Below are 26,736 nucleotides of genomic sequence, written 5' to 3'. Positions count from 1 at the left end.
AGCTCGGAGTAGAGCCGCTGCTCCTTTGCGTCGAAAGGAGTCAGTTGAGGTGGTTTGGGCATCTGGTAAGGATGCCCCCTGGCCGCCTCTCTAGGGAGGTGTTTCAGGCACGTCCAGCTGGGAGGAGGCCTTGGGGAAGACCCAGGATTACATCTCCACACTGGCCTGGGAATGCCTCAGGGTCCCCCAGTCAGAGCTGGTTAATGTGGCTCGGGATAGGGAAGTTTGGGGCCCCCTGCTGGAGCAGCTGCCCCCGCGACCCGACTTCGGATAAGCGGTTGAAGATGGATGGATGGATGGAATTCAAACTAGGACTGAGAGGCATGACTATTTCAATTGTGCAGTGGTGTAGAACTGAAGACTTTTGTGGTATATTTAGGGGCCAAGCACAGAAGGTGCCTAGGGACCTGCTCATAGAACCCTTTGAAGGAAAGTTGTGAAATTTGGCACACTCTGAACTACAGTATAAATACATTTTTAACCCAAATTTGGTGTCTCCAACACAAACTCTCAAGTGCCACCAGCAGTTCAAATTTGCAAACACATTTCAGACTACAACTTTTGAATTCTAATATCTAGAAACAATCTTTACCTCTGATTCCCAATAGGGTCATATATTTCGAAGCTTCGCACACTAGATTATCCGGCATTTTTAATTTTTCAACTGTATGCCCGATTAGGGACACTGGGGACAAAAATGTACCAAAAGCATTTTGAGAGACCAAACCATTCTCAATTAACACTCCAACGAATTCGCAGACAAGCAAGCCCAAATGGACGTTAGGCTCTATCTTCCCAACGCTTTGGCGTGTTGTCAAAAAATGGTATATGTCATAGCCATCATGACTTGAGAGTACCTGCACTGTTTCAGCACAGTGCCACCTAGTGGTCAAGAAATGTGCAAAAAGCTATTTTTGCTCATAACTTCTAAATAGATTGGCATAAATTCATAAGACTGGTATTTTTACATTCCTTGTGGCATAACGAGCCAAATGATTTTCCAATGTCGACCATGTTGGGTGTTGGCCATTTTGAATTCTGTCATCAAATTCTGTATTTTACAAACACATTGGTGCATCATGACGAAACTCGTTATGCATCATCAGCACCATGCCCAGCGGATACCTACATAGTTTGGGACCAGCACCACCTTGTGGTCAAAATATATATTGAAATGTTTAAAAATTCTCACACTAAATTTGTTGTGTATCATCTAGGGACACTATGATAATAAAGTTGTCAAAAGCTTTTCGATACACCAAGCGGTTTTCGAATAACGCACTAACGAAGTAGATAGTGCCAAAAAGGATTTGAGGCTGTATCTCGGTAACGCTTTGACATATTGACATGAAACTTAGTTACCAAACCCTGACGGCACCATATACATTTGGTGACAGCGTCACCTATTGGTCAGAAGGTATAATAGTTTTGTATTATCATATTCAGTGATGTACAATCATACTTCTTTTCATGCCGTTGGTGTGCTTGGCCCCGTAATTGCTACTTGAATCTATATTGGACAAATGTTTATTTTTAATTTTTTTAGAGATGGAATTGCTATACAAATACAGATGATAGAATTACAGGTTCAAGGTGAACAAACTAGGCCAAAGGTCATGCAAAGCTGGGTTATTTACTTTGGCCACTAAAATATGTCTCATCCAATCAAAATGTAGAATCTGAACTATCCATTTGATCAGTTTAAGTTTGATTAAGTTGTAATTATGACCATATATATGTAACGGGAGCCAGCTGGTTACAACTGAGGCTGTAGCCTTTAGCCTCCTTGTTAGAGCACCTGCCTCCCATGCCGGAGATCTAGGTTAGAGTCCCGTACGGAGCGGGTAGAACAAGAGCGTCACATTGGTGCCGTGACCCGGATGGGAGTGAGGTTTAGGGGGGTGAGTGTAACAGGAGCCAGCTGGTAGATAGCTGTGCAATGGGTAAACCTCACTCTCCTGACCTCAAGAGGTGCACTAGCGACTGATGCTACAGGCTGTAGCCTTTAGCCTCCTTATTAGAGCACCCGCCTCCCACGCCAGAGACCTAGGTTCGAGTCCCGTACAGAGCGAGTAGAACAAGAGCGTCACATATACTATGGTATTTACATGGTACTCCAAGGTACTTCTAATAACACCATTGCACTACATTAGAAGCATGTCCAGAAACCTTGGGTACCATACCATGCTAGTTTTTGGTGCTTATTTGTTAGTGAATGTAGGGCACTATCATCAGTATATACTCACAGTCTGTCTGTCTGCAGGTGGCACGAGACTCTGGCCGTGTGGATGTGGGACAGGTGTTGGATGGGGTGTTTTCATCACTGAGACACTCGACACGCCTCTCCATCACGCCAGCACCACACGGCTGAGAACACTAAACAATACAAAATATTTAAAGAATTAGTTCATTTAAAAAATCATTACTTTCTCACCGGGCACTCACCGGGCACTCAGCGGGCATGCAAGAGAGACACATTCAAAATTACTTTTTTTGGTGAGAAAAAATACATATTTCAGTAAAAAGAAACAGAAATTAACATACACGCACATACCTTGCTCCATGGGCTGACCTTCCAGAGTGCGTGTAACAGGCACTCTGTGAGCTGGCATGGTCTGGTGTTGGGCGGCACTGGTTCAGAGCATTCAAAGGGCAGAGCTTGAGAATATGAGGGCAACGCAGAACAATAGACTGCCCGCCGCTGAATTCCAAAACCACAACTCACTGAACACTGAAACACACAAATCATCATATATAGTTATATATGTAAAACAAACAGATTTCAACTTTTCTCTTTTTATTATATGAAGATCACACTAAAACTGAGCTACAAATATCTCATTAGGGCCTTATTGCTCTTCTAATGATTTTGGGGGCTTTTGCCTTAAATGTCATCATTACTTTTTATGTATATTCACATGCCTGGGCAAATGTTAACACATGGGCATGGCTGGGGTGCTCTGTAGCGCCACCTACAGTTCACATCTGTGAGGGGTAAAATGTGTCAGATCGCCCCCTAAAGTTCACATCTGTGAGGGGTAAAATGTGTTAGAGCGCCCCCTACAGTTCACATCTGTGAGGGGTATAATGTGTTAGAGCGCCCCCTACAGTTCACATCTGTGAGGGGTATAATGTGTTAGACGCCCCCTACAGTTCACATCTGCGAGGGGTAAATGTGTTAGAGCGCCCCCTACAGTTCACATCTGTGAGGGGTATAATGTGTTAGAGCGCCCCCTACAGTTCACATCTGTGAGGGGTATAATCGCTAGAGCTCCCTACAGTTCACATCTGTGAGGGGTAAAATGTGTCAGAGCCCCCTACAGTTCACATCTGTGAGGGGTATAATGTGTTAGAGCCCCCTACAGTTCACATCTGTGAGGGGTAAATGTGTTAGAGCGCCCCTACAGTTCACATCTGTGAGGGGTAAAATGTGTTAGAGCACCCCTACAGTTCACATCTGTGAGGGGTATAATGTGTTAGAGCCCCCTACAGTTCACATCTGTGAGGGGTATAATGTGTTGGAGCGCCCCAGGGTTCACATCTGTGAGGGGTATAATGTGTTAGAGCGCCCCTACAGTTCACATCTGTGAGGGGTATAATGTGTTAGAGCTCCCTACAGTTCACATCTGTGAGGGGTATAATGTGTTAGACGCCCCTACAGTTCACATCTGTGAGGGGTAAATGTGTTAGAGCCCCCTACAGTTCACATCTGTGAGGGGTATAATGTGTTAGAGCGCCCCTACAGTTCACATCTGTGAGGGGTATAATGCGTTAGAGCCCCCTACAGTTCACATCTGTGAGGGGTAAAATGTGTCAGAGCGCCCCTACAGTTCACATCTGTGAGGGGTATAATGTGTTAGAGCCCCCTACAGTTCACATCTGTGAGGGGTAAATGTGTTAGAGCCCCCTACAGTTCACATCTGTGAGGGGTAAAATGTGTTAGAGCGCCCCTACAGTTCACATCTGTGAGGGGTATAATGTGTTAGAGCCCCCTACAGTTCACATCTGTGAGGGGTATAATGTGTTGGAGCCCCCCAGGGTTCACATCTGTGAGGGGTAAATGTGTTAGAGCGCCCCTACAGTTCACATCTGTGAGGGGTAAAATGTGTTAGAGCCCCCTACAGTTCACATCTGTGAGGGGTATAATGTGTTAGAGCCCCCTACAGTTCACATCTGTGAGGGGTATAATGTGTTAGAGCCCCCTACAGTTCACATCTGTGAGGGGTATAATGTGTTAGAGCTCCCTACAGTTCACATCTGTGAGGGGTAAAATGTGTTAGAGCGCCCCTACAGTTCACATCTGTGAGGGGTATAATGTGTTAGAGCGCCCCTACAGTTCACATCTGTGAGGGGTAAAATGTGTTAGAGCCCCCTACAGTTCACATCTGTGAGGGGTAAAATGTGTTAGAGCGCCACCTACAGTTCACATCTGTGAGGGGTATAATGTGTTAGAGCGCCCCTACAGTTCACAGCTGTGAGGGGTAAAATGTGTTAGAGCGCCCCTACAGTTCACATCTGTGAGGGGTAAAATGTGTTAGAGCGCCACCTACAGTTCACATCTGTGAGGGGTATAATGTGTTAGAGCCCCCTACAGTTCACATCTGTGAGGGGTATAATGTGTTAGAGCGCCCCCTACAGTTCACATCTGTGAGGGGTATAATGTGTTAGAGCGCCCCCTACAGTTCACATCTGTGAGGGGTAAAATGTGTTAGAGCGCCCCCTACAGTTCACATCTGTGACGGGTAAAATGTGTTACAGCACCCCCTACAGTTCACATCTGTGACGGGTAAAATGTGTTACAGCACCCCCTACAGTTCATTGTGATGGAAGGTGATAGAGGTAAAATTATTTTTGTCATACTTCCTGCCATCTAGTAGAATAAAATAAGTATATTTGGAGGGAGAAAGGGTGAACAGTACCTAAATTACATGCTTACAATTTATTTTCAAAAATGTAATTTAATTATTATAAGATTATAAACACAAACAATATTATTTATTAATAATTTGAGTCTTCTTTTATTTATTTTACAAATTTTTAGAGTTTAAGAGGATATATACATTGTAAATTATTTCAGCATAACAATTTGAGTGAGAAGTTGAATATAACACTTAAAACAAAGAGTCATATATACATGTGTGCTCGAGGAATTTGCCAAATTATAAGTCACGAGTCAGGACTTTTGAATTTTTAATTTTTTTTGCAAAACTCTTTTATTAAGACATGATGCAACGAACCTCGCAAACTTTGCCAAATTTACCAACTATTTTTAAAAACACCTGACAAATCAACATTAAGCTATTAATTGTGACAGTTAGTACAGCATTTTAGTTTTTAGTTTCAGAAAATATTTAAAGATTTTTTATATAAAAGTTTGCTAACAAGTTGCTAATTAAGGACTACAACTACCAGAAGCCTGTGAGTGAACATGCCTGATGAATCTGAAAACTCTTGTAGTCCTTATTTAGCAACAAGTACGTTTTTTTAAAAAAGAAGCAGCTATAAATATTCCTGATTGAGGTCTGACTCTGTAATTTATGTTGTAAAACAAAATGTCCAAGGACCTTCATGTAATGCTTACCACAGAACTTATTGTACTCATAAATCTAAAACTGCCATTATAAACACCTATAGGAAAATCCCAAGGGCACCCATGGCAAATTCTCTTCTGTGTTTTTTGACAACAACCTGAACAGTTCAACAGACATTGAATTATGTACCTGACTCCACGCTGTAGTAACCCAGACAAAGAGACAGGGGGTGCTGTGACACGACTCGTGAGTCGTGGGTTTATTCGAGGTGTCACACATAAGATCAGAAACGGCGTTCATCCCTCCATCCACACAAAACACCGCTCGAGTCCTCACACCCCGTCCACAGGTGGCGTTACACTACAAACCAGCACACACACACACACACACACACACACACACACACACACACACACACACACACACACACACACACACACACACAGACACACACACAAACACACACACACAGACACACACACAAACATACACACAGACACACACACACACACACACAAACACACACACAAACACACACACACAAAAACACACACAAACACACACACAGACACACAAAAACACACACAAACACACACACAAATACACACACACACAAACACACACAGTTATTTAATAAAGTAAACATTGTCCCTTTTTAAGATTCCTGTTGTTATTATGCACAAATCCTCAGTTCGTCCACACAGGGGCAGTGTGCTACCATGAGCTGAATTTATTCTGGGGTCATCACACCTTATAAACTAGAACCATATTTGACTGTGTGGCCCGTTTCAGGTTAAATATTTGGAGAGATAGTGTAAAATAATGGGACACAAATCAAACGGGCAACATTTCAGATGACAGCAGCAGAGCACGGATGAAGCAGAAGACATAAACAGCAGAAAGGTTTTAAATGTAGGCACCTCAGAAGTTTGTTTGATGTCTGGTTCTTGTGTTGAGTTTTAGTGATGAGAGAGAGAGAGAGAGAGAGAGAGAGAGAGAGAGACGGGTGGATTGTGTGAGATGACGTGGCTTCCTCTCTGAAGTTAAAGGGTGTTTGTTCTGTGATCTCTCATGTAGATAGGATGATGATGATGTTACCACTGAAACCCTAAACCGAGAGGCACGGGTAACCTCAGCCAAAAACATCTCCGGGTTATAATTCACCACAAAACCAAAAGAACAAAGACAATTCAATTTTGTATAAAGAAAAGTAAGCCTATTTTTAGGACAATTAATAATAAAATAAAATGTCTTTGCATTGTGACATTATTTTCATGACAATTAAACCCATTTAAGCTCCCAAATTCTCATTACTGTAATGACATTTTTTTTTTTAAATAAAAATTATATATATATATCACACACATCAGAAGCACATATAGATACATTTATTTGATGTATTGTTTTACTAAAGCCGCCAGGAGGAAATGGGCCCACAGTGCTTGGGCAGTTGATTGCTGCTTGCAGCTATATTTATTATTATTATTATTATTTTCTTTTGAAGCAACATAAATTACATTAAAAGAAAAAGCATATTTGATTTTGCTATTCAAAGTCTACAAAGGAAGAGATTAGGGCCAAGTAAAAAAACAAGTCTATATAAAATATTTAATAAATACATTTTACTTTGAGAATAAAGTCGTTGTGTTTCGAGAAAACAAACTCACCCAATTTCAAATTTAAACAAGCCCAGTTTCATCATTTATTATTATTTGAGTTTAATGACTTGATTCTCAACATTTTATTTCATTTTTTTCTAGAAATATTTTGAGTTAAATCTTGCATTATAATGACTTTAAAATTATATATTTATTGCAATAGAATATAATCACTCAGTATATATACATATATGTGTTTTAAACTTGTATTTTTTATTATTTATATATATATATATATATATATATATATATATATATATATATATATATATATATATATATATATATATATATATAGGGCTGTCAATTTAACAAAATTAAAAATGTATGCAAAAAAAAAAAAAAGCAATGCCCGCAATGATATGGAAGATTCCTGAGAAATGCTTGTAGTACCACCTGTTTACTCCAGGGGGCAGTAAGTGAAACTTCAGCTGTATGAGCAACACACAGTTTATACAGTGAAGAAACACTTCAGCAGAACACCACAAACATGCGTTACATTCTTGCGTTCAAACACTTGATGGAGCGCAAATCTGAACTAAGAGATCTCAAGATGTGTTTAAAGATTGAGTATTAAACTATATTTAACTCGACACAGTGACCTAAAAATGTGTTTATGACACACCACACCCGAGACTCTACACAAGCATGTCTGACGCAGGTGTACATTGACGGTCCTTAAACAAGCCCTCATAATAAATCTCTGATTGATAAATTCACTTGTGTAATGGATTACTGTGAACTGTGTGTCAATGACTGACTTATGATCAATAATATGGTAGTAAACAATACATTGCATTCTAAAGATGCCTTTATATTGTTTTATTAATGATGAACTCTTCTGACACAAGAATGTAACGCATTTTAATTATCTAAATATTTGTTTATTTTATATATATATATATATATATATATATATATATATATATATATATATATATATATTTTTAATATTTAAAGTTAAATATGTATCACTATTTCATCATTATATATTGAGTTATTGTTATATGAGGGGCTTTCTCAAATATTTGTATATGTGATTAAATGCGATTAATCATGATTAATTAATCGGGACACCATGTAATTAATTCGATTAAAAAATGTAATCGATTGACAACCCAATATAATATATATATATATATATATATATATATATATATAGTATTTTTAAACAATTGTTTAATAATTTTTTTACAAATATATAGCATATATTACACTTTTTATTCATTTTTTATTTTTTTATAATTTTATATATATATATATATATTATATAAGTATATACTGTACATTCAGTATATATATACAGTATTAGGCAGGTGGTTTTAATGTTGTGGCTGATTGGTGTAAATATACAGTATATATACATTTTGAGTATATAATGTGTATATATATATATATATATATATATATATATATATATATATATATATATATATATATATAATTTTGTTTTGTTTTTTTTTTCTTTATGCAAAATGTAATTTTATATTTTTGTCTTGATTTTGACTCTTCTTTTCATATCTTTAATTTTTCCCTCTTTTAACAGTCTTTTTCCACTCCTGCACTTTCGTTGACTGTAGATTTGTATCTCGTTCTTCCTGATAAATAACTCTCTGTTCCCATCTCCTCTCTCTAAGACTCAGTGGGGAATTTGAGAGAACTCTTCCCACAATGCCTCTGAAACCCTCATCGAGCCGGTTCTGCCACACACAGTGATCACCGCTCATTAATTAAACATGTACGGCAGCTCACGCGGTGTGCCATTAAATGCTGCAATGGACTGACTGGTATTCACAATTAAAGAAAAACACTTCCGTCTGTGTGAAAGAACTTTAAGAGTCCCTGTGTTATAAAGCACCTTATAAATGCTAAAAGGTAAATTTAAACCTTCACAAAGACCTCATATGGTATTGTGGAAATCAACATGGAGTTGTTGATAAATCAAGGCTTTTAAGAGTCAGTATTTGATCATCTGTTTGTTTGACTGGCCCCACATTTCAACTTTTAAACTCTCAACCAATGGAGTGAGTTTGGGGCGGGACTGTCGGTTTGTTGACCAATGGCAGACGAGGAATGGGACAGAGGAAGTCGATATACTGTTCTACTCACGTCTGTCCACTCGTGTGTCATCCAGCTGTGTGTCTGACACTCCGTTTGGAAGCAGGACTGAACGCTCGCAGGACGATCACGCATGTCACACATCTCATCATTGACTCGACCTTTGCCCTTTGACCTGCAGAACGTCTCACGGGTCTGAGCACCAGTGCCGCAAGTCACTGAACACTGTGAGGACACATAAACACAAGCAATAAAACAATACTCAAAACCTCATGATCAATTAGCTCATATTTCATATTTATCTCACTTTATACACGTATAAGAAATGTGTTAAACTGCAATACATAATGCAACGGAAGTATGTGAGTTATTTGTAACGTAACCTCCTATGTTCCTATGGACAAAAGTGTCTGCTTAAAGACTAAATGTAATAAATGTACTATGTCGATCCATCCTTGCCTTATTAGTGCTCAGAGTTGATCACAGTTTGTGGGCTTCTGTTTGTCCACTCCCCTTTTGAGGATTGACCACAGGTTCTCTATGGGATTAAGATCCGGGGATTTGTCTGGCCACGGATCCAAAACTACAATGCAATGATCTCCGAGCCACTTCATTATCACTCTTGCCTTGTGACATGCTGCTCCATCATGCTGGAAAGTTCACGGATCACCACCAAATTGCTCCTGGATCGTTGGGAGAAGTTGCTCTTGCAGGACATTTTAATACCATTCTTTATTCATGGGATTGTTTTTGTGCAGGATTGCGAGCGAGCCCACTCCCTGTGATGAAAAGCAACCCCACATATGGATGGTCTCAGGATGCTTCACTGTTGGCACAGGACTCATGGTAGCGTTCACCTTTTCTTCTCCGGACTCTCGATTTTCCAGATGTCCCAAACAGTCGGAAAGGGAAATAACTTTGCACCAGTCTTCTGCTGTCCAATCCTTGTACTTCCTGCAGAATTTCAGTCTGTCCTTGATGTTTTTCTTGGAGAGAAGTGGCTTCTTTGCTGCCCTTCTTGACACCAGGCCATTGCCCAAAATTCTTCGCCTCACCGTGCGTGCAGATGCTCTCACACCAACCTGCTGCCAATCTTGAGCTCTGCACTAGTGGTGACACGATCCCGTAGTGGACTCCTCAGGACGAGACGGTCCTGGTGCTTGCTGGACACTCTGGGATGTCCTGAAGCCTTCTTCACTGCAGTTGTATCTCTTTCCATGATGTTCTTGATGATCCGGTAAATGGTTCTTTCAGGTGCAATATTCTTTGCAGCAATTTCCTTGCATGTGAGGCCATTTTAATGCAAAGCGATGATGGCTGCATGTCTTTCTTTAGAGGTAACCGTCGCGAACAAGAACACAATTGCTATAAAAGGAGGGAAGAAGTGCTTCCAATCATTGTGTTCTTGTTAGTAGATCACCAAGAACTTCAAGGAGAGAGGTTCAACTGCAGTGAAGAAGTCTTCAGGACGTCCCAGAGTGTCCAGCAAGTGCCAGGACCGTCTCCTCCTGAGGAGTCCACTACGGGATCATGTCACCACCTGTGCAGAGCTCAAGACTGGCAGCAGGTTGGTGTGAGTGCATCTGCACACACAGTGAGGTGAAGACTTTTGGGCAATGGCCTGGTGTCAAGAAGGGCAGCAAAGAAGCCACTTCTCTCCAAGAAAACATCAAGGACAGACTGAAATTCTGCAGGAAGTACAAGGATTGGACAGCAGAAGACTGGTGCAAAGTTATTTTCTCTGATGAAGCCCCCTTACCACTGTTTGGGACATCTGGAAAACCGATAGTCTGGAGAAGAAAAGGTGAACACTACATGAGTCCTGTGTCAACAGTGAAGCATCCTGAGACCATCCATGTGTGGGGTTGCTCTTCATCACAGGGAGTGGGCTTGCTCACAATCCTGCACAAAAACACTGTCATGAATAAAGAATGGTATTAAAACTTCTCCCAACAATCCAGGAGCAATTTGGTGATGATCCGTGCATTTTCCAGCATGATGGAGCACCATGTCACAAGGCAAGAGTGATAATGAAGTGGCTCGGAGATCATTGCATTGAAATTTTGGATCCGTGGCCAGGCAACTCCCCAGATCTTAATCCCAGAGAGAACCTGTGGTCAATCCTCAAAAGGCGAGTGAACAAACAGAAGCCCACAAATTGTGACCAACTCCGAGCACTAATAAGGCAAGAATGGATCTCCATCAGTCAGGATTTGGTCCAGAATCTGATATCCAGCATGCCAGAGTGAAGTGCAGAGGTGATGAAGAACAAGGGTCAACACTGTAAATATCGACTCTGCATATATGGAATGTTTTTGCCTTTAAAACTCATGAAATGCTCATCATTGTTTTCCAGTATACAATAGAAACATGTGACAAAATAATCTACAAATACTGAAGCAGCAAACTTTGCAAAACACAACATTTATGTCACTGCCAATACGTCTGGCCACGGCTTGTAAATAAAGACTGTTTGCCCAGTCAGCATAAACCAGATGTGTTATTATTCAGGTAGCCGCTATAAACTAACTTGCTCAATGGGAGAATATTCAGATTGTTGCTCCGCCATGAAAACCACTGACCTGAATGTTTGCGCTAATGTCTGTTTTAGCGCCCCTTGTGGCAGCATTGAGAATGCAACACGCATTTCTACAACATTTCGGAACAAAACAATGCATGACATCGAGCAAGAGTAGCTAGAAGCGTTTATGTTTACATGTTTGCCTTTATTTCTGGCTTTTTACTTGTATACTATCCTGTAAAAATTTTATAAATTAGATCTGACAGTAAAACAAAAACGACACGGCTCACTGATGCTAACAGGGAGCACACATACCGCACTCCATTGATTGGTCCTCCAGCTGGGGCAGGATCCCATCCTACAGACTTTATGCGTTCTCGGTCGGTTGAGGTGAGCGCAGCGCTCCTCCTCGATCTGTGTTTGGTTCTGGTCCACACACATGATCTGCCTTTCTTTGAGTCCCTTTCCACAAGACACAGAACACTAGAAAGATGAGAGAGAGACCCATATTAGTCTTTAAAGTAGGTTTGGAGATTTCTTTTCTAAGGTAGTTGAACCTCACGCCACCATGTTCTGGACTTAACTTCAAACCAGGATGGACAAAGCTGAAAGAAACCCGTAAACAATCATCTTGAAGCAATCAAAGACGTTCTCCAGAGAAATACATTGAGCCAAGGACAGAGCCCATTAGGAGAAACTTTAAACTCCTGTCTTGGGATTACTAGGTAAGTACAATATCTGTGAGTGGATTTGGACTCTCTAGATTCACATTTATGCATTTGGCAGATGCTTTTATCCGAAGCGACTTACAGTGCACTTATTACAGGGACAATCCCCCCAGAGCAACCTGGAGTTAAGTGCCTTACTCAAGGACACAATGGTGGTGACTGTGGGGATCAAACCAGCAACCTTCTGATTACCAATGTATTATACAGTGCACATATTACAGGGACAATCCCCCCGGAGCAACCTGGAGTTAAGTGTCTTACTCAAGGACACAATGGTGGTGACTGTGGGGATCGAACCAGCAACCTTCTGAGTACCAATGTATTATACAGTGCACTTATTACAGGGACAATCCCCCTGGAGCAACCTGGAGTTAAGTGTCTTACTCAAGGACACAATGGTGGTGACTGTGCGGATCGAACCAGCAACCTTCTGATTACCAGATTACCAGTTATGTGCTTTAGACCACTACACCACCACCTCTCCAACATAATTCAGTATATTAATTATGATTTTGGGATGTTACGTAACTCCAAACTCATTTAGTTCACGTGTCTGTTGACATGCTGTTCCATACAGATACAGAATGACGTTATAGAGTCGGTCTCCCTATAATCTCAAACTATTTGTATATCTGAATAATTTGCAAACAAACAAAATCCTTTAAAGACAGACCTGCTGTGAGCTTCGAGGTTGTTAATCAATAGTCTGTTATTACTTGAACGGCAACTAATAATCAATCTGAAAATCGATTAATCTTCTATTATTTACTTGATTAATCAGATAAAAAAAATAGATTAATCTTTGGTTATTTCTTCCATTAATTGGATTAATTGAAGAAACAAACAAACACACACACACACACACACACACACACACACACACACACACACACACACACACACACACACACACAAAAACACATACACACATACACACACACACACACACTCACCCTCACACACAGACACACACACACACACACACTCACCCTCACACACAGACACACACACACACACTCACCCTCACACACACACATACACACACACAAAAACACATACACACACACACACACACTCACCCTCACACACAGACACACACACACACTCACCCTCACACACAGACACACACACACACTCACCCTCACACACACACATACACACACACACATACACACATACACACACACACACACACACACACACACACACATGAAAACACATCATAAAAAGGGTAATTATAGAGGTATTATAAACACAGGACTGTAGTCTGTCAGCAGCACACATCAAAGAACATAAAGATAAGTGACCAAACATCAACATGCTGGTGGACACACACACTCACACCCCCCCACACACACACACACATACACGTACAGCAGGGGTAACGGCATCTGAAAAACCCCTCCTTGAAACTCCAAAAAAAGGAAAATAGGAGGAGAAACAGGGACGAGACAGAGACGTTTGTGAACTCTCTTTAAAGCCAGACGGAGTGAAACACGACTTCATCTGCATCAGGAGGAAATGATCTCCACGTCGCTCAACTCGACTGATTAACAGCCGTTAGATTCCGGTGAGTCTGATAAAGATGTAATGTGTTTATATAGATTTACACTTTTACTAGTGACTCAAGTTAACCCCTGAGGTTGATAGAAGCAAATGCAGGTGAACGGCACTAAAACGACTCAAAACCATCAAAAGACAGAAACAAGAAATAATGTTTTGCCTCTCGGTAGCATTTGTATTATGCTAACTTTAATTTAAACTTTATTGCATTACAGTGATGAGAATCCTGTAGACACAGGGTTTCATTCCAGTTGTGTGAGTGAATAAAGTCTCATGTAATCTGAACTAATGTGAGCGAATGAGATTGATCAATGCACACATTCAGTGTTTATTCTAAAGTGCCCACAGCGCATGAGATGTAACTGCATTTAGAGATAAAACGCCATTAAAAACCCATCAAGAGCTCATACTGGATGCCCACGCTTTATACAAGACAAAATCATGCTCATTACGTAACGGCTCAATATTCTGTCAATGTAGCAAAGACTTCGTTCAAACAGGCATGTGCAAAACAAATCTGTTTAGTTGTTTTATATCCAAACATTTGAAAAAGAATAGAAAAAAGCAAGGAATCCGATTTAAACCACTTTCACATGTGGAATCTGGTTTAATTATTATTTTGTATATTTTTGGAATGTGTTTCCGTCTACGTTCACACAAATCAGCTTTGCTAACATTATAGTTTTTAAAGCATGTGGGTTTACTGCATTTAAACGAATATAACGGCATACTGGATGGCCATGTTTAATATAAGCTGAAAATCAAAGCTTATTTTTGAGTTGACAGATAAATAGTGTAACGAGTCACTTATAGGCTTTGTTCACACCGGAAGTACTTTTTTTTTTTTTTTTTGGCATATCCAACTCAAATCTGTTTATTTGTGTGTTGCCCAAATTATTTTGAACAAAACCATGGTTTTCATATTCTATTACGATAGTTTACCGAACCATGGTTTTACAATAGTAATATTCTAGTAACTATGAAAAGTTTTAATATCGATTAACCGTGGTAAATCTTGTAGTTACTATGGTTTTACTGCAAATATCATGGTTAAAATATGGTTACTGAAATAAAACAATGATCACAAAACTATTGCAAGGAAATGCAAAACTTATTGCGAGGGAACAAAAAACTTCTTGAGAGGAAACACAAAACTTACTGCAAAGGAACGCAAAATGTATTGTGAGGGAACGCAAAACTTAATGTAATGGAATGCAAAATGTATTGTGAGGAAACGCAAAACTTAAAGTAATGTAACGCAAAATATATTGCGAGGAAACGCAAAACTTAGGATGCGAAGGAACGCAAACTTTATTTACGAGGAAACACAAAAATGAATGCAATGCAACGCAAAATTAATTGTGAGGGAACGCAAAATTAATTGTGAGGGAACGCAAAATTAATTGTAAGGGAATGCAAAATTAATTGTAAGGGAACGCAAAATTAATTGTAAGGGAATGCAAAATTAATTGTAAGGGAACGCAAAACTTAATGCAAAGGAATGCAAAATGTATTGTGAGGAAACGCAAAACTTGTGAAGAAATGCAAAACTTATTGAGAGTGAATGAAAAACGTATGCAAAGGAACGCAAAACATATTGAGAAGGAACGCAAAACATATTGTGAGGGAACGCAAAACTTAATGCGAAGGAACACAAAATGTATTGTGAGGGAACGCAAAACTTAATGCGAAGGAACACAAAATGTATTGTGAGGGAACGCAAAATTAATTGTGAGGGAACGCAAAACTTATTCCGAGGAAACTAAAAAAATGTTTTGAGGAAACGCAAAACTTAATGCAAAGGAACGCAAATGTTATTGCGAGGAAACACAAAACTTAATACAAAGGAACGCAAAACGTATTGAGAAGGAATGCAAAACATATTGCAAGGGAACGCAAATTAATTGCGAGGAAATGCAAAACTTATTGAGAAGGAACGCAAAACATATTGAGAAGGAACGCAAAACATATTGAGAAGGAACGCAAAACATATTGAGAAGGAACGCAAAACATTGAGAAGGAACGCAAAATGTATTGAGAAGGAACTCAAAACATATTGAGAAGGAACGCAAAACATATTGAGAAGGAACTCAAAACATATTGAGAAGGAACGCAAAACATATTGAGAAGGAACGCAAAACATATTGAGAAGGAACTCAAAACATATTGAGAAGGAACTCAAAACATATTGAGAAGGAACTCAAAACATATTGAGAAGGAACTCAAAACATATTGAGAAGGAACTCAAAACAGAGTGAACGCAAAACTAATTGCGAGGGAACAGAAAAACTATTGTGTGGAAATGCAAAACTATTTCAGAAACAAATTTGTGAAAACATTTTAGATTTCGGATACAGCATATTTCCGAATGTACTCCAAAGAATAAAGTGGAATTACAATCTGAAAGGGGGGTTCAATGGTTATTTTAGGTACTTTTTTTGTTAGTGAATGCACTTATCCTTCAACTTAATAATAAATAATACATTCTCATGAAATAGTATCATTGTAATTTAATTAAGCCAGAATTCCTCAGACAATACATCTAAGAATGCGTTTGAAAGCGGAATACCATTGGCATTACACAACACATTAGACCAAGTGTGTGCTCATGAAAACCACATGATCATCTCAGACTCTTCAAAGACATCCGTAAATCTGGACTCTTCATGGACTGTCACTCATGGACACTGGCAGCACCTCAAACCGCCCGGAACATATTAGAATAGCCATTAAACTACAGACCAGATTCACCCAAATCCAACAGCATTCCAATGAGGACTTGTACAATCCAACTCAAATCAAATCCAATGAACGAACTGAAAGTTATAAACAGTGTTTGCGTTACATTTTCTTCCATAATCTGATGTCTTTCCAAGTCAAACGGGATACATTCAATGAGGAACAAATGTAGAGCAGGACTTTATGATATACATACATGCATACAGTATACATATTCATGAAATATTACAAAGACAACCATTTTTCCTTTGGAATAAATGCACAGATAAATCAGTCTGTATAAGACCAGGAATGTGCATCTTGGTTTCATGTTGACTTCAAGCTCTTTTTTTGCAGAGATGTGTCGTCACCGCTGCAGTTCAACCAGGTAACAGCTGGTGTTCTGTTGTTCTGGAACACTGATGACCCGTCAATAAATCACCACACACATAAATAGTCCAGGTCAACACCAAGGACAGACCTGCTCTGGTTACTGGGAAAACTGGGGATGTGCACCAAAACACATTTTGGGTGCTTTCACTGTAGATATTTAATGCCATTGTCTGACATGTTTGGTTGGTGTGAAAGTGTTTTACTGAACTGAAGAATGGAGTCGAACTTGAGTTCGAACCAAATAATCAAACCCAAGTGTACAAACAGCTTTAAGGTCCCACGAAGAACCAAATGAATAATGTCTACCAGCTAAAATAGCTTTACTCAAGAAAGGCCAAACACCCTCAAACACAGGTGAAAAGATGGCATTGAGTCTCTCAAATCAATACAACACTCATCGCTTGACAATATAAATAATAGTTTAATAAAGAAATAAACCAAAAGACACAAACACACACACATAGGACGGACAGCTGCCCGTAAACATTCTCTCTCTGTCGCACCACCGTCCGCAGTCGGCCTTTATCCCTCTCAGAGGCTTAATTAGCCTGATAAGGGACCAGGTGTGTAAAATTACGAACAAGCCCCGCCCTCCGCCCTGTCACATTCCTTCCTCGTTTTCTCAGGACTGGGAGCCCCCGGCATGCCCCCTTTCCCTGGGTTAGGGTGTGCCTTATGTCCCGTCTGCCGGCACGTCATCCCGCCTTCCTGAATTTGGGAGAGGACAGGAGGAGGGAAACTGTAATGAAAAGTTGGGGGGGTACTCCCTGTAACAGTGCAGTACCCCCAAAAAAAGTACAATTTAGAAGAGAGGGAAAAGGCCAATGCGGAGCGGTAGTGGGAGAGAGAGAGAAAAACACTTACTCGCCGGATCTCCGATACGCCGTAGCTTGGTCCTCGGCCACTCTGCCACCTTCTAGTGGATGACAGCCGAACCTCTCCTGGCGGATCGGAGGCAGTCCTCCAACCCCTGGTGGATGGAGCGCCCCGCCGCGTTCTCGGGGAACAGAAGGGGTCTCCACCACTCCTAGCAGCGGTTCTCCCGCTCCAAGCGGTCGGCAGTGAGCCCCTCCCCGCTCGCGGTCAGCGGTCTCAGACCCCGCCGCGTTTCAGCGGCTGGTAGGGGTCTCCTCCGACACTGACCACTCCCGGTGGTCAGCTAGGAGACCCATCTCCCCACCCCAATTCCTCTGCTTCCAGGCGGCTGGGTTCCTCCATGCCCCGGAAGAAGTCCGCGGCTGCTCCGTTGGGGTCGATGGTAGCAGCGAGAACTCTACTACGGCGTATCCCTCCTCCATACCGGGTCTTCGGCACCAGTGTAAGGGAGTTCAATGGAAAGGAGGAGGCGAGAACCGGCTTAACAATATAAATAATAGTTTAATAAAGAAATAAAACAAAAGACACATACACACACATAGGACGTAAGACTTGATATCTCGTGCCACTTCTCAACAATGTGTTCTTGTTTTAAGGACGTCTCTATATTTGCACCAGAAAGGAAGACTCAATACTCAAGAAAAATACTCAAAGATACGCAGTCTTTAATGTCTTTAGTCCTTTCAGTCTGACCTGAGATTGTCCAGTTACTCTCATGGATATGAAGTTGTAATTTGGATAGTAGAAACGACAGAGCAGCGGAGGAGTGCTACGGTTTCAAAGCGGGGTTTGAAGTCAAACATCTGTTGTTTCAATGTGTCATTAATGCATTCCTCTGCGACCGGCACTCTATGTTTACTCCTTTAAACATTCGGTGGGTGGAAACTCTAGAAAATGCTGCAAGTCTTCAACCATATTTGTCCCTCAAGGAAATCTCTCCAGCTTATTACGTCTTTAAAGTCTCGACTGGAATAGTTTATGGTTCAAGGATACTACGGAACGAGCCTATTGCGTATGTACTTTTCCTTTCTGTCCATTCTGTAGCAATTATATGTAACATAATACATCATGGCCAACATATGGAGTCAGTTTAGAGATGAATGAGTTGTACGTTGACGTGAAAGTCAAGTTATTTTCGTAGCTTGCCAAGTTTATATTCCTGCATTAAAATGAGCATTACTGATTGATTATCATACCATCATAACATTTACATCTGCATTCATATCTTTTCCCTCAGTGATTGACTTTTATAATCACGTGAACTTCAGTTGAGGTGAAACTAAAACCGAAATCTGAGAAACTTCAAACGCCCACAGACCCAAAGTCAAACACACGAGAGCTCGTTAGCTCAGAAGAGTAAAGTCAACAAATCCATGGAGACTTCTGATCTTTCACCTGCAAGATATCTGAACGAGTTCACGAGACTTCCAGCAGCCGAAGTGTCAGAAGTGATAACTGACACAGTCAAAGTGAATCTACTCGCTGTAAAACACTCAAGAGATGAAATGTCAAACTGTGGATTTACTCTAAAGTCTGAACTGGCTGGCAAACATCAGCTTTTCACACTAAATATACATTTGGCAGATGCTTTTATCCAAAGCGACATTACGTATACGGAGTGGTGGTGGTGGCGGCGTAGTGGCTAAAGCACAGGGCTGTTAATCAGAAGGTTGCTGGTTCGATCCCCACAGTCACCACCATTGTGTCCTTGAGTAAGGCACTTAACTCCAGGTTGCTCCGGGGGCATTGTCCCTGTAATAAGTGCTCTGTATAATACATTGGTAATCAGAAGGTTGCTGGTTCGATCCCCACAGTCACCACCATTGTGTCCTTGAGTAAGGCACTTAACTCCAGGTTGCTCCGGGGGGATTGTCCCTGTAATAAGTGCTCTGTATAATACATTGGTAATCAGAAGGTTGCTGGTTTGATCCCCACAGTCACCACCATTGTGTCCTTGAGTAAGACACTTAACTCCAGGTTGTTCCGGGGGGATTGTCCCTGTAATAAGTGCTCTGTATAATACATTGGTACTCAGAAGGTTGCTGGTTCGATCCCCACAGTCACCACCATTGTGTCCTTGAGTAAGGCACTTAACTCCAGGTTGTTCCGGGGGGATTGTCCCTGTAATAAGGGCACTGTAAGTCACTTTGGATAAAAGCGTCTGCCAAATGCATAAATGTATATGACACCTTTTATTGGGGGCGTTGGGGAGGGTTACGTGCAGCCGACTCAGCTGCTTCTAGCACGCAACAGCCTGCTTGCGCCTGGCTCGGCATTCACATAACACGGGTTAGTGCGTGGCGTTTTTAAATGGGACTCCTTGTGTCACTACAATCGACACAACGTCGAGTGAGTGACAGACGGGGAACGTCATGGTTATTATTGTAACCTCCGTTCCTTGAGGGAAGGAACGAGACGTTGTGTTCCCCTTGCCACGTCACAATCCCTAAAACTGTAATGCGCTGGAACCTTATTCTCGGCTCTCAGTGCAAAAATCTGTCTGACAGACGCTCGTCCACTCCCCTTATACCCGTATGTCCGGGGGCGGGGCATGCAAATTATGTCTGCCAATTTCACATTGGCCTTTTCTCAAGTTCAGAGGTGCGTGAGGCTCTCAGAAGAGACCTCTTGTGTCACTACAATGGACACAACGTCGGGTGAGTGACAGACGGGAAACGGAGGTTACAATAGTAACCATGACGTTATTGGCGATACAATATGTAGATAAAATACAGCGCTGCGCACGCAGACTTCAACGGTATCAATCAAAATGTTTTCGTTTTTTATCGATGGGTAATTCTGAGTAGAAAATGAACATCAGATTTCACAAAGCAAGAAGTTACTAAACACAACAACAAAACGAACAATAACAATACTGCCAATAAACAGAGAAATCATGCACGCTCATTAATTATGCACGCTCATTAATTATGCAAGTCCAGTGCGCACCGGCAACACCAGCTTTCAAAAGTTAAATGTACTTAATTTATTTACGTTTTAAACTGTAGGATTGAATGAAGCATTCTCAAGATAACAAGCGACCATGAATAATATTTATAATATTTAACTATTTCAAGTTCATGCTTGAACTAACTTATTCAGTGTAGAAAGTACTTCATTATTTTGCTGTTTACTGCACCCTAAAAAACAAATTCAGCGTAACATAAAAATTCATCTTTGTATTTTTTTATAGATTAACGTAAACATAAAAAATGAGTAAATTCTGTAAAAAAATATTGTTAATTGTTACTCAGATTTTAATAGGAAAATTGATTTTTGTGTAGTCTGGGTCATATTTTGCTTCGTTTTAAGGACATAATAATAATAATAATAATAATAATAATAATAATAATAATAATAGGTGTTTTTCTTTCTTTGCAGCTTATGCAATACTGTCTTTTTAAAAGGTTTTTATAACAATTTCTTTCACTTACTCAAACTTTACAAGGTCTAGTTATTAAACGAGCATCTCTTTGAACATTTCCAACCATTTGCATGTTGAAATAAATAAACATTGTATATTAAACACGTGTTATTGTCAATACTGAGAATAATTACGGAGAATTATTCATGTTATTTTTGATTGGAAACTTCTCAGACCTTTGAACAGAAACCGTAAACGCAAGAGAGAAATGATGTCGGAGTCATGTGACCTCGCAGTGAATTGTTCTCTCAGGGCAACGTTTCGCCGGTCGCCATCTGGATCACATTAAATCAGTCTGGAGAGCTCCGGCATGTTAATGTACACAAATCAACTTATTGCCATCTCGTAATGATTATAATCAAACCAGAACAATGGAGAGATTCAAGAGTGTGTCGTGATCACAGCAGTCGACTGCATCATTATTAGTGATATTGCAGACATTTCCTTCAGGAAGTTCACTTTAAAATGACCCGAATTTTAATTGCATTGCAGTTGAATTAACATTTTTTGAATGCATTCTTTACTGATTAATGATGTTTTTATTAAATGCTTATTTGCTTTTTAAAATAAAACGTGCATGTTTATAATTTCGCAATGCTGGAACCTCGTCAAGACGACAACAGGAAACAGATTGTCTGGTAAGTCTTTCCATAGGGAGAAGTTGTTTATCTCTAATATACACTTTATACTGACTAAGTGCATTAAATATTAAGAACTAACATTTGAAATACTACATTTTAACAGCATTTATTCATCTTTAATGCCCATTTATTTAACAAAAATATGAATTGTTTGTTCATTATGTATTAACTAATGTTCAACATGCAGTTTAAAAAGAATTAGTATATGTTGAAATTAACATTAAACAATATGTGCTTTAAAATGGTATTTATTATCATTATTTTGTGATACTCAATGCATTTACTAGTGTTAACAAATACAACCCTATTGTAAAGAATTACTCTTTATTTATTATTACAATTCAGCTTAAATGTTTACAAGCTTGTCCTATTGAAGCATTGAAGTTTTGTGTTTGTGTTTGAATCTGCGTTTATTTTCTCATTTGTAAGTGGCTCTGGAATGATGTCATCTTAAAGGGGTCATCGTATGCTGTTTTAACTTTTCAACTTGTGTAATGTTGCTGTTTGAGCATAAAAAATCTGTAAAGTTACAAAGCACAAAGTCCACTGCAAAGCAAGTTATTGTCTATATTAGATCAGCACTGTTTCTGAGCTCCCTAAAAAGACTACATTGTAGTCCTGAGTTGTTTTGCAGGATACATCTACGTCACAGGATCAATCTACGTCACTAGCCCACTCGGATCCAGAGAAAGTGGCCCGGTAAGAACCGCGACTCATCTGCAGGGTACGGGGCAAGTTGTCACACCCCGGAACAACGACCATATCTCAAGAATACAGCAGCCTAAAAATACCTTTGGCCTATTTAAAGGCCTTTCCAACGAGACCAGCCTAGCCTCTCTAGTCCACCCGGACATGGAGACAAGACCCCGGGAAGAACCACGACCTCAGCCGGGCCGGCTTTCTCTTCCGAACCGGACTGACCACAAACTTGGGACTGGTATTGTTGGAAAGGTCCACACGAGACCTTTCCAACGAGACTGGCCTAGCCTCTCTAGCCCACCCGGACATGGAGACATGACCCCGGGAAGAACCGTGACCTCAACAGAACCGGCTTTCTCTTCCGAACCGGACTGACCACAAACTCGTGACCAGTATTGTTGGAAAGGTCCGCCCGAGACCTTTCCAATGACACCAGTCACAGCTCTCTAGCCCACGGCACCATACGAAGCTGAATTTCGCGGTTATGCTAAGGGCCATGACATATCGGAGTGGTCGACTAATCACAACACACTGGTCCACCCGACCAATCAGAGCACATTGCTCTTTTCGGAAGGAGGGTCTTCATAGAAACAGGAACTAAACAGAAGCGTTTCAGACAGACTGGTAAGAGAGGTAATGCAGAAATGTATAATATGTGAAACATAATGTGTTTTTTGAATAATAATTAAAATAAAGCATAAATACCTATTGTAGTAAAAATAAACACTTTGTAAAAGGGCGTACGATGACCCCTTTAACATCTTGTCCTTGACCCAAAAACTGCACGGCACCATGTGATATGGAAACTGTGTGAAATGCATTCACAAACGGACTTGACTGAGGCACTGCCGGTCTCATTAACTGACCTAAAACACCACCAGCGAGGTGCTCTGAGACCCCTCAAACTACCTCAAACATCTCAGTTGTTACTGAACCATATACACAAAAAACAACGATTTCCTCTCGCCCCCGACACACTATAAATATCTCTAAATCATGACTCTTTCAAACAGGATGCGAGTGAAATTTGGTACATTTCCGGAGCTTATGGCCAATGGAATTCAGAAAAAGCTGCATTATTAGTTGTTGCCGAAATGTTGATTTATGAGGAAATGGTAATGAGTGAGGGGACAATGGGGCAGCGGGGGCGCTGTTGCACTCGCTCTATCGCACCGTTGTCACGAAAAGAGAGCTGGAAGGCAAAGCTCTCGATCTACCGGTCAATTTTTGTTCCTACCCTCACCTATGGTCATGAAGGCTGGGTCATGACCGAAAGAACTAGGTCGCGAGTACAAGCGGCCGAAATGGGCTTCCTCAGAAGGGTGGCGGGCTTCTCCCTTAGAGATAGGGTGAGGAGCTCAGTCATCCGTGAGGAGCTCGGAGTAGAGCCACTGCTCCTTTGCGTCGAAAGGAGTCAGTTGAGGTGGTTTGGGCATCTGGTAAGGATGCCCCCTGGCCGCCTCCCTAGGGAGGTGTTTCAGGCACGTCCAGCTGGGAGGAGGCCTCGGAGAAGACCCAGGACTAGGTGGAGAGATTACATCTCCACACTGGCCTGGGAACGCCTCGGAGTCCCCCAGTCAGAGCTGGTTAATGTGGCTCGGGATAGGGAAGTTTGGGGCCCCCTGCTGGAGCTGCTGCCCCCGCGACCTGACTTCAGATAAACGGTTGAAGATGGATGGATGGACGGATGGTAACCCCCCTTTCCTTCTTCATAGAAACGCAAATGACAAAGTAATCGTGACAGTTACAAAAAATGTTTTTACCCAATACAAATGACTAACTACTTCTCTAAAAATTTTAATCTGATTACTTTACTTTTTACTTCATTGAAAAGTAATCACATTACTAATTACTTGCTTTTCCGCTCAACAAATTCAAAATTATGTCTATTTTCTTCTTGTTCATTACCGCACACCCTTCAGCTGTCACAGATGTGCATTTGAACATTAATTCACATTTTATTTGTATTTCACATAAATAACATCTTTTTAGAAACATTTGTAACCCAAGTAAGGTTATTGTGCGACTTTTCACAAGATGTCATTTAAATCTTCATGTCTGTCCCCAGAATGTGTCTGTGAAGTTTCAGCTCAAAATACTCCACAGATCATTTATTATATCATGTTTAAAATGCCTCTTTTTGGGTGGGAATAAAAACTGTTTTTGTGTGTGTGTGTGTGTGTGTGTGTGTGTGTGTCTCTTTAAATGCAAATGAGCTGCTGCTGCTCCCCGCCCCGTATCCAGAATAGGGCGGAGTTTATGATTTGGGAAATATATGTTACATACATGTATAAGTATGTGAGCTTTTTATATCAGTAAAACAATACATGAACATACATGTTATATATTTGCTTTACATTTCTTTATGCATGGGATAAATGACTAAAACATTTGAGATGTTATTTAAACATTTATTTGGGATGTTTATAACGATGTGCACGTCACAGAAGAGAGGAACATCAAATATGAAATGTTTATTTGAAATGATCTGATAATGCCACAAGAGTGATCATAAAGATGCTTTTCTCTGAAATATGAAACTGAGTTTATTGTTTCTTTCACGTAAATGATTTCACGGCCATTCTTGGGGTTTTACCATAGACTGTAAAAAAAGATGGCCGACGCCCCTTCGCTCTTTTCCATTGGTGAGAACTGAAGCCGCCAGTGTCCCGATATGGCGCTGACATCTTGGGACTTGAGTCTGCGCAGTTGGGATTTCGGGACCAGACCTGCGCAGTAGTGAGCAGGAAGTAAAGCCGCGAAATCAAGGCCCCGCCCTCACTCTCGCTGAATCAATCGCAAGCACACGCCCCTGTTGACTTATGACTTATGACGGTGTGAAATAATTAATTATAGAAATTTAGATATTACATTTAAAGCTCCAATCTCCTCAGTCCTCCGAAGATCCCGAAAAAAAGTCTGTTGGTGCTTCAGTGACTACTTCGCTCAGAGAACCTGTCAATCACAGCTGTCAATCATGATGTCACAGCAGCGTTTTTATAGCATCAAATAACTAAAAACAAACTTATTTTGAAAACAAACACTTGAAATGACATCAACGTGATAGAAACGACAGTAAATGACAGAAACTATCTTTGGAAAAAAGATATGTGAAGTGTAATTGAATTGCTTAGTTGGTCTCACGTTCCGTTGAATAACATAGGGAGGCGGGGCTTATGACCTATACTAGGACCAGCCACCGGGGGGCGATCGAGACGTTTTGGCTTCACTTTTGAGGGCTTGTGTGGCACACTTGGTTTTTACGTGCTATAAGCACTTTTAACTCAAAACCTCCTCTGATGAAGCACTCTTGCCAGCTCTGATTAATATCACTGGATGTTGTTGTAAAAGCAGCGTGCACCGTGACTCTGGCCGAATGCATTAAAGCAAACGCCATTATACAAACGATCCCCAGATGCACAGAGAAACCGGTGCCAAAAACTGATTTGGACTCGCTTTGTTTTCCTCTTGGGAGTTCACTATATAAATGAATTTTACAAGATGCAAGATGTTTTCTGTTACTTAGCAGGATTTCACAAGGAACATCTATTGATTGGTTTCATGTTTCTACACACAAATAGACTTTTTTATTCTTTATGACTAAAACCTACACAGCCAAACTCAAATAATTCCTGATATATTTATGCAGTATCTCTTAGATTAAGTGCATCTATGATCAATAACCATTTCATCCTTTAACTTTACTCAAATCTATATTAAAACCACTTAAACTATCACGCCGGCGGGTCCAAAGGGGGGCGTTATATAGCGGAAAAAGTTGACACTTAAAACGTAAAACTTAAATAATCTCTTGTTTAAATAAGTCAGGCATATGAAGTATAATTGGAAGCTGAACTTTAGAGATAAACATCACTTCTGCATTTATGTTACATAAAATAACAAAATAAGGCCTCAAAACTTTCGCT

General features: G+C 40.5%; 1 protein-coding gene across 1 annotated transcript in view; it reads right to left on the bottom strand.

The window, feature by feature from the left end:
* LOC127638196 (A disintegrin and metalloproteinase with thrombospondin motifs 20-like) overlaps positions 1-26,736 on the bottom strand; it is a 130,762-nt gene that overhangs the window by 6,772 nt on the left and 97,254 nt on the right. Inside the window, exons 29-33 of the mRNA XM_052119621.1 lie at positions 12,084-12,251; positions 9,299-9,472; positions 5,721-5,891; positions 2,555-2,731; positions 2,247-2,376 (exon numbers count right to left, since the gene is read on the bottom strand). Coding sequence (XP_051975581.1) covers positions 2,247-2,376; positions 2,555-2,731; positions 5,721-5,891; positions 9,299-9,472; positions 12,084-12,251 — 820 coding nt within the window. The remainder of the gene's footprint in view (positions 1-2,246; positions 2,377-2,554; positions 2,732-5,720; positions 5,892-9,298; positions 9,473-12,083; positions 12,252-26,736) is intronic.

The sequence above is a fragment of the Xyrauchen texanus genome, chromosome 46 (assembly GCF_025860055.1).
Source record: "Xyrauchen texanus isolate HMW12.3.18 chromosome 46, RBS_HiC_50CHRs, whole genome shotgun sequence".
Taxonomy (NCBI): domain Eukaryota; kingdom Metazoa; phylum Chordata; class Actinopteri; order Cypriniformes; family Catostomidae; genus Xyrauchen; species Xyrauchen texanus.
This window is presented reverse-complemented; position numbering and strand designations above follow the sequence as displayed.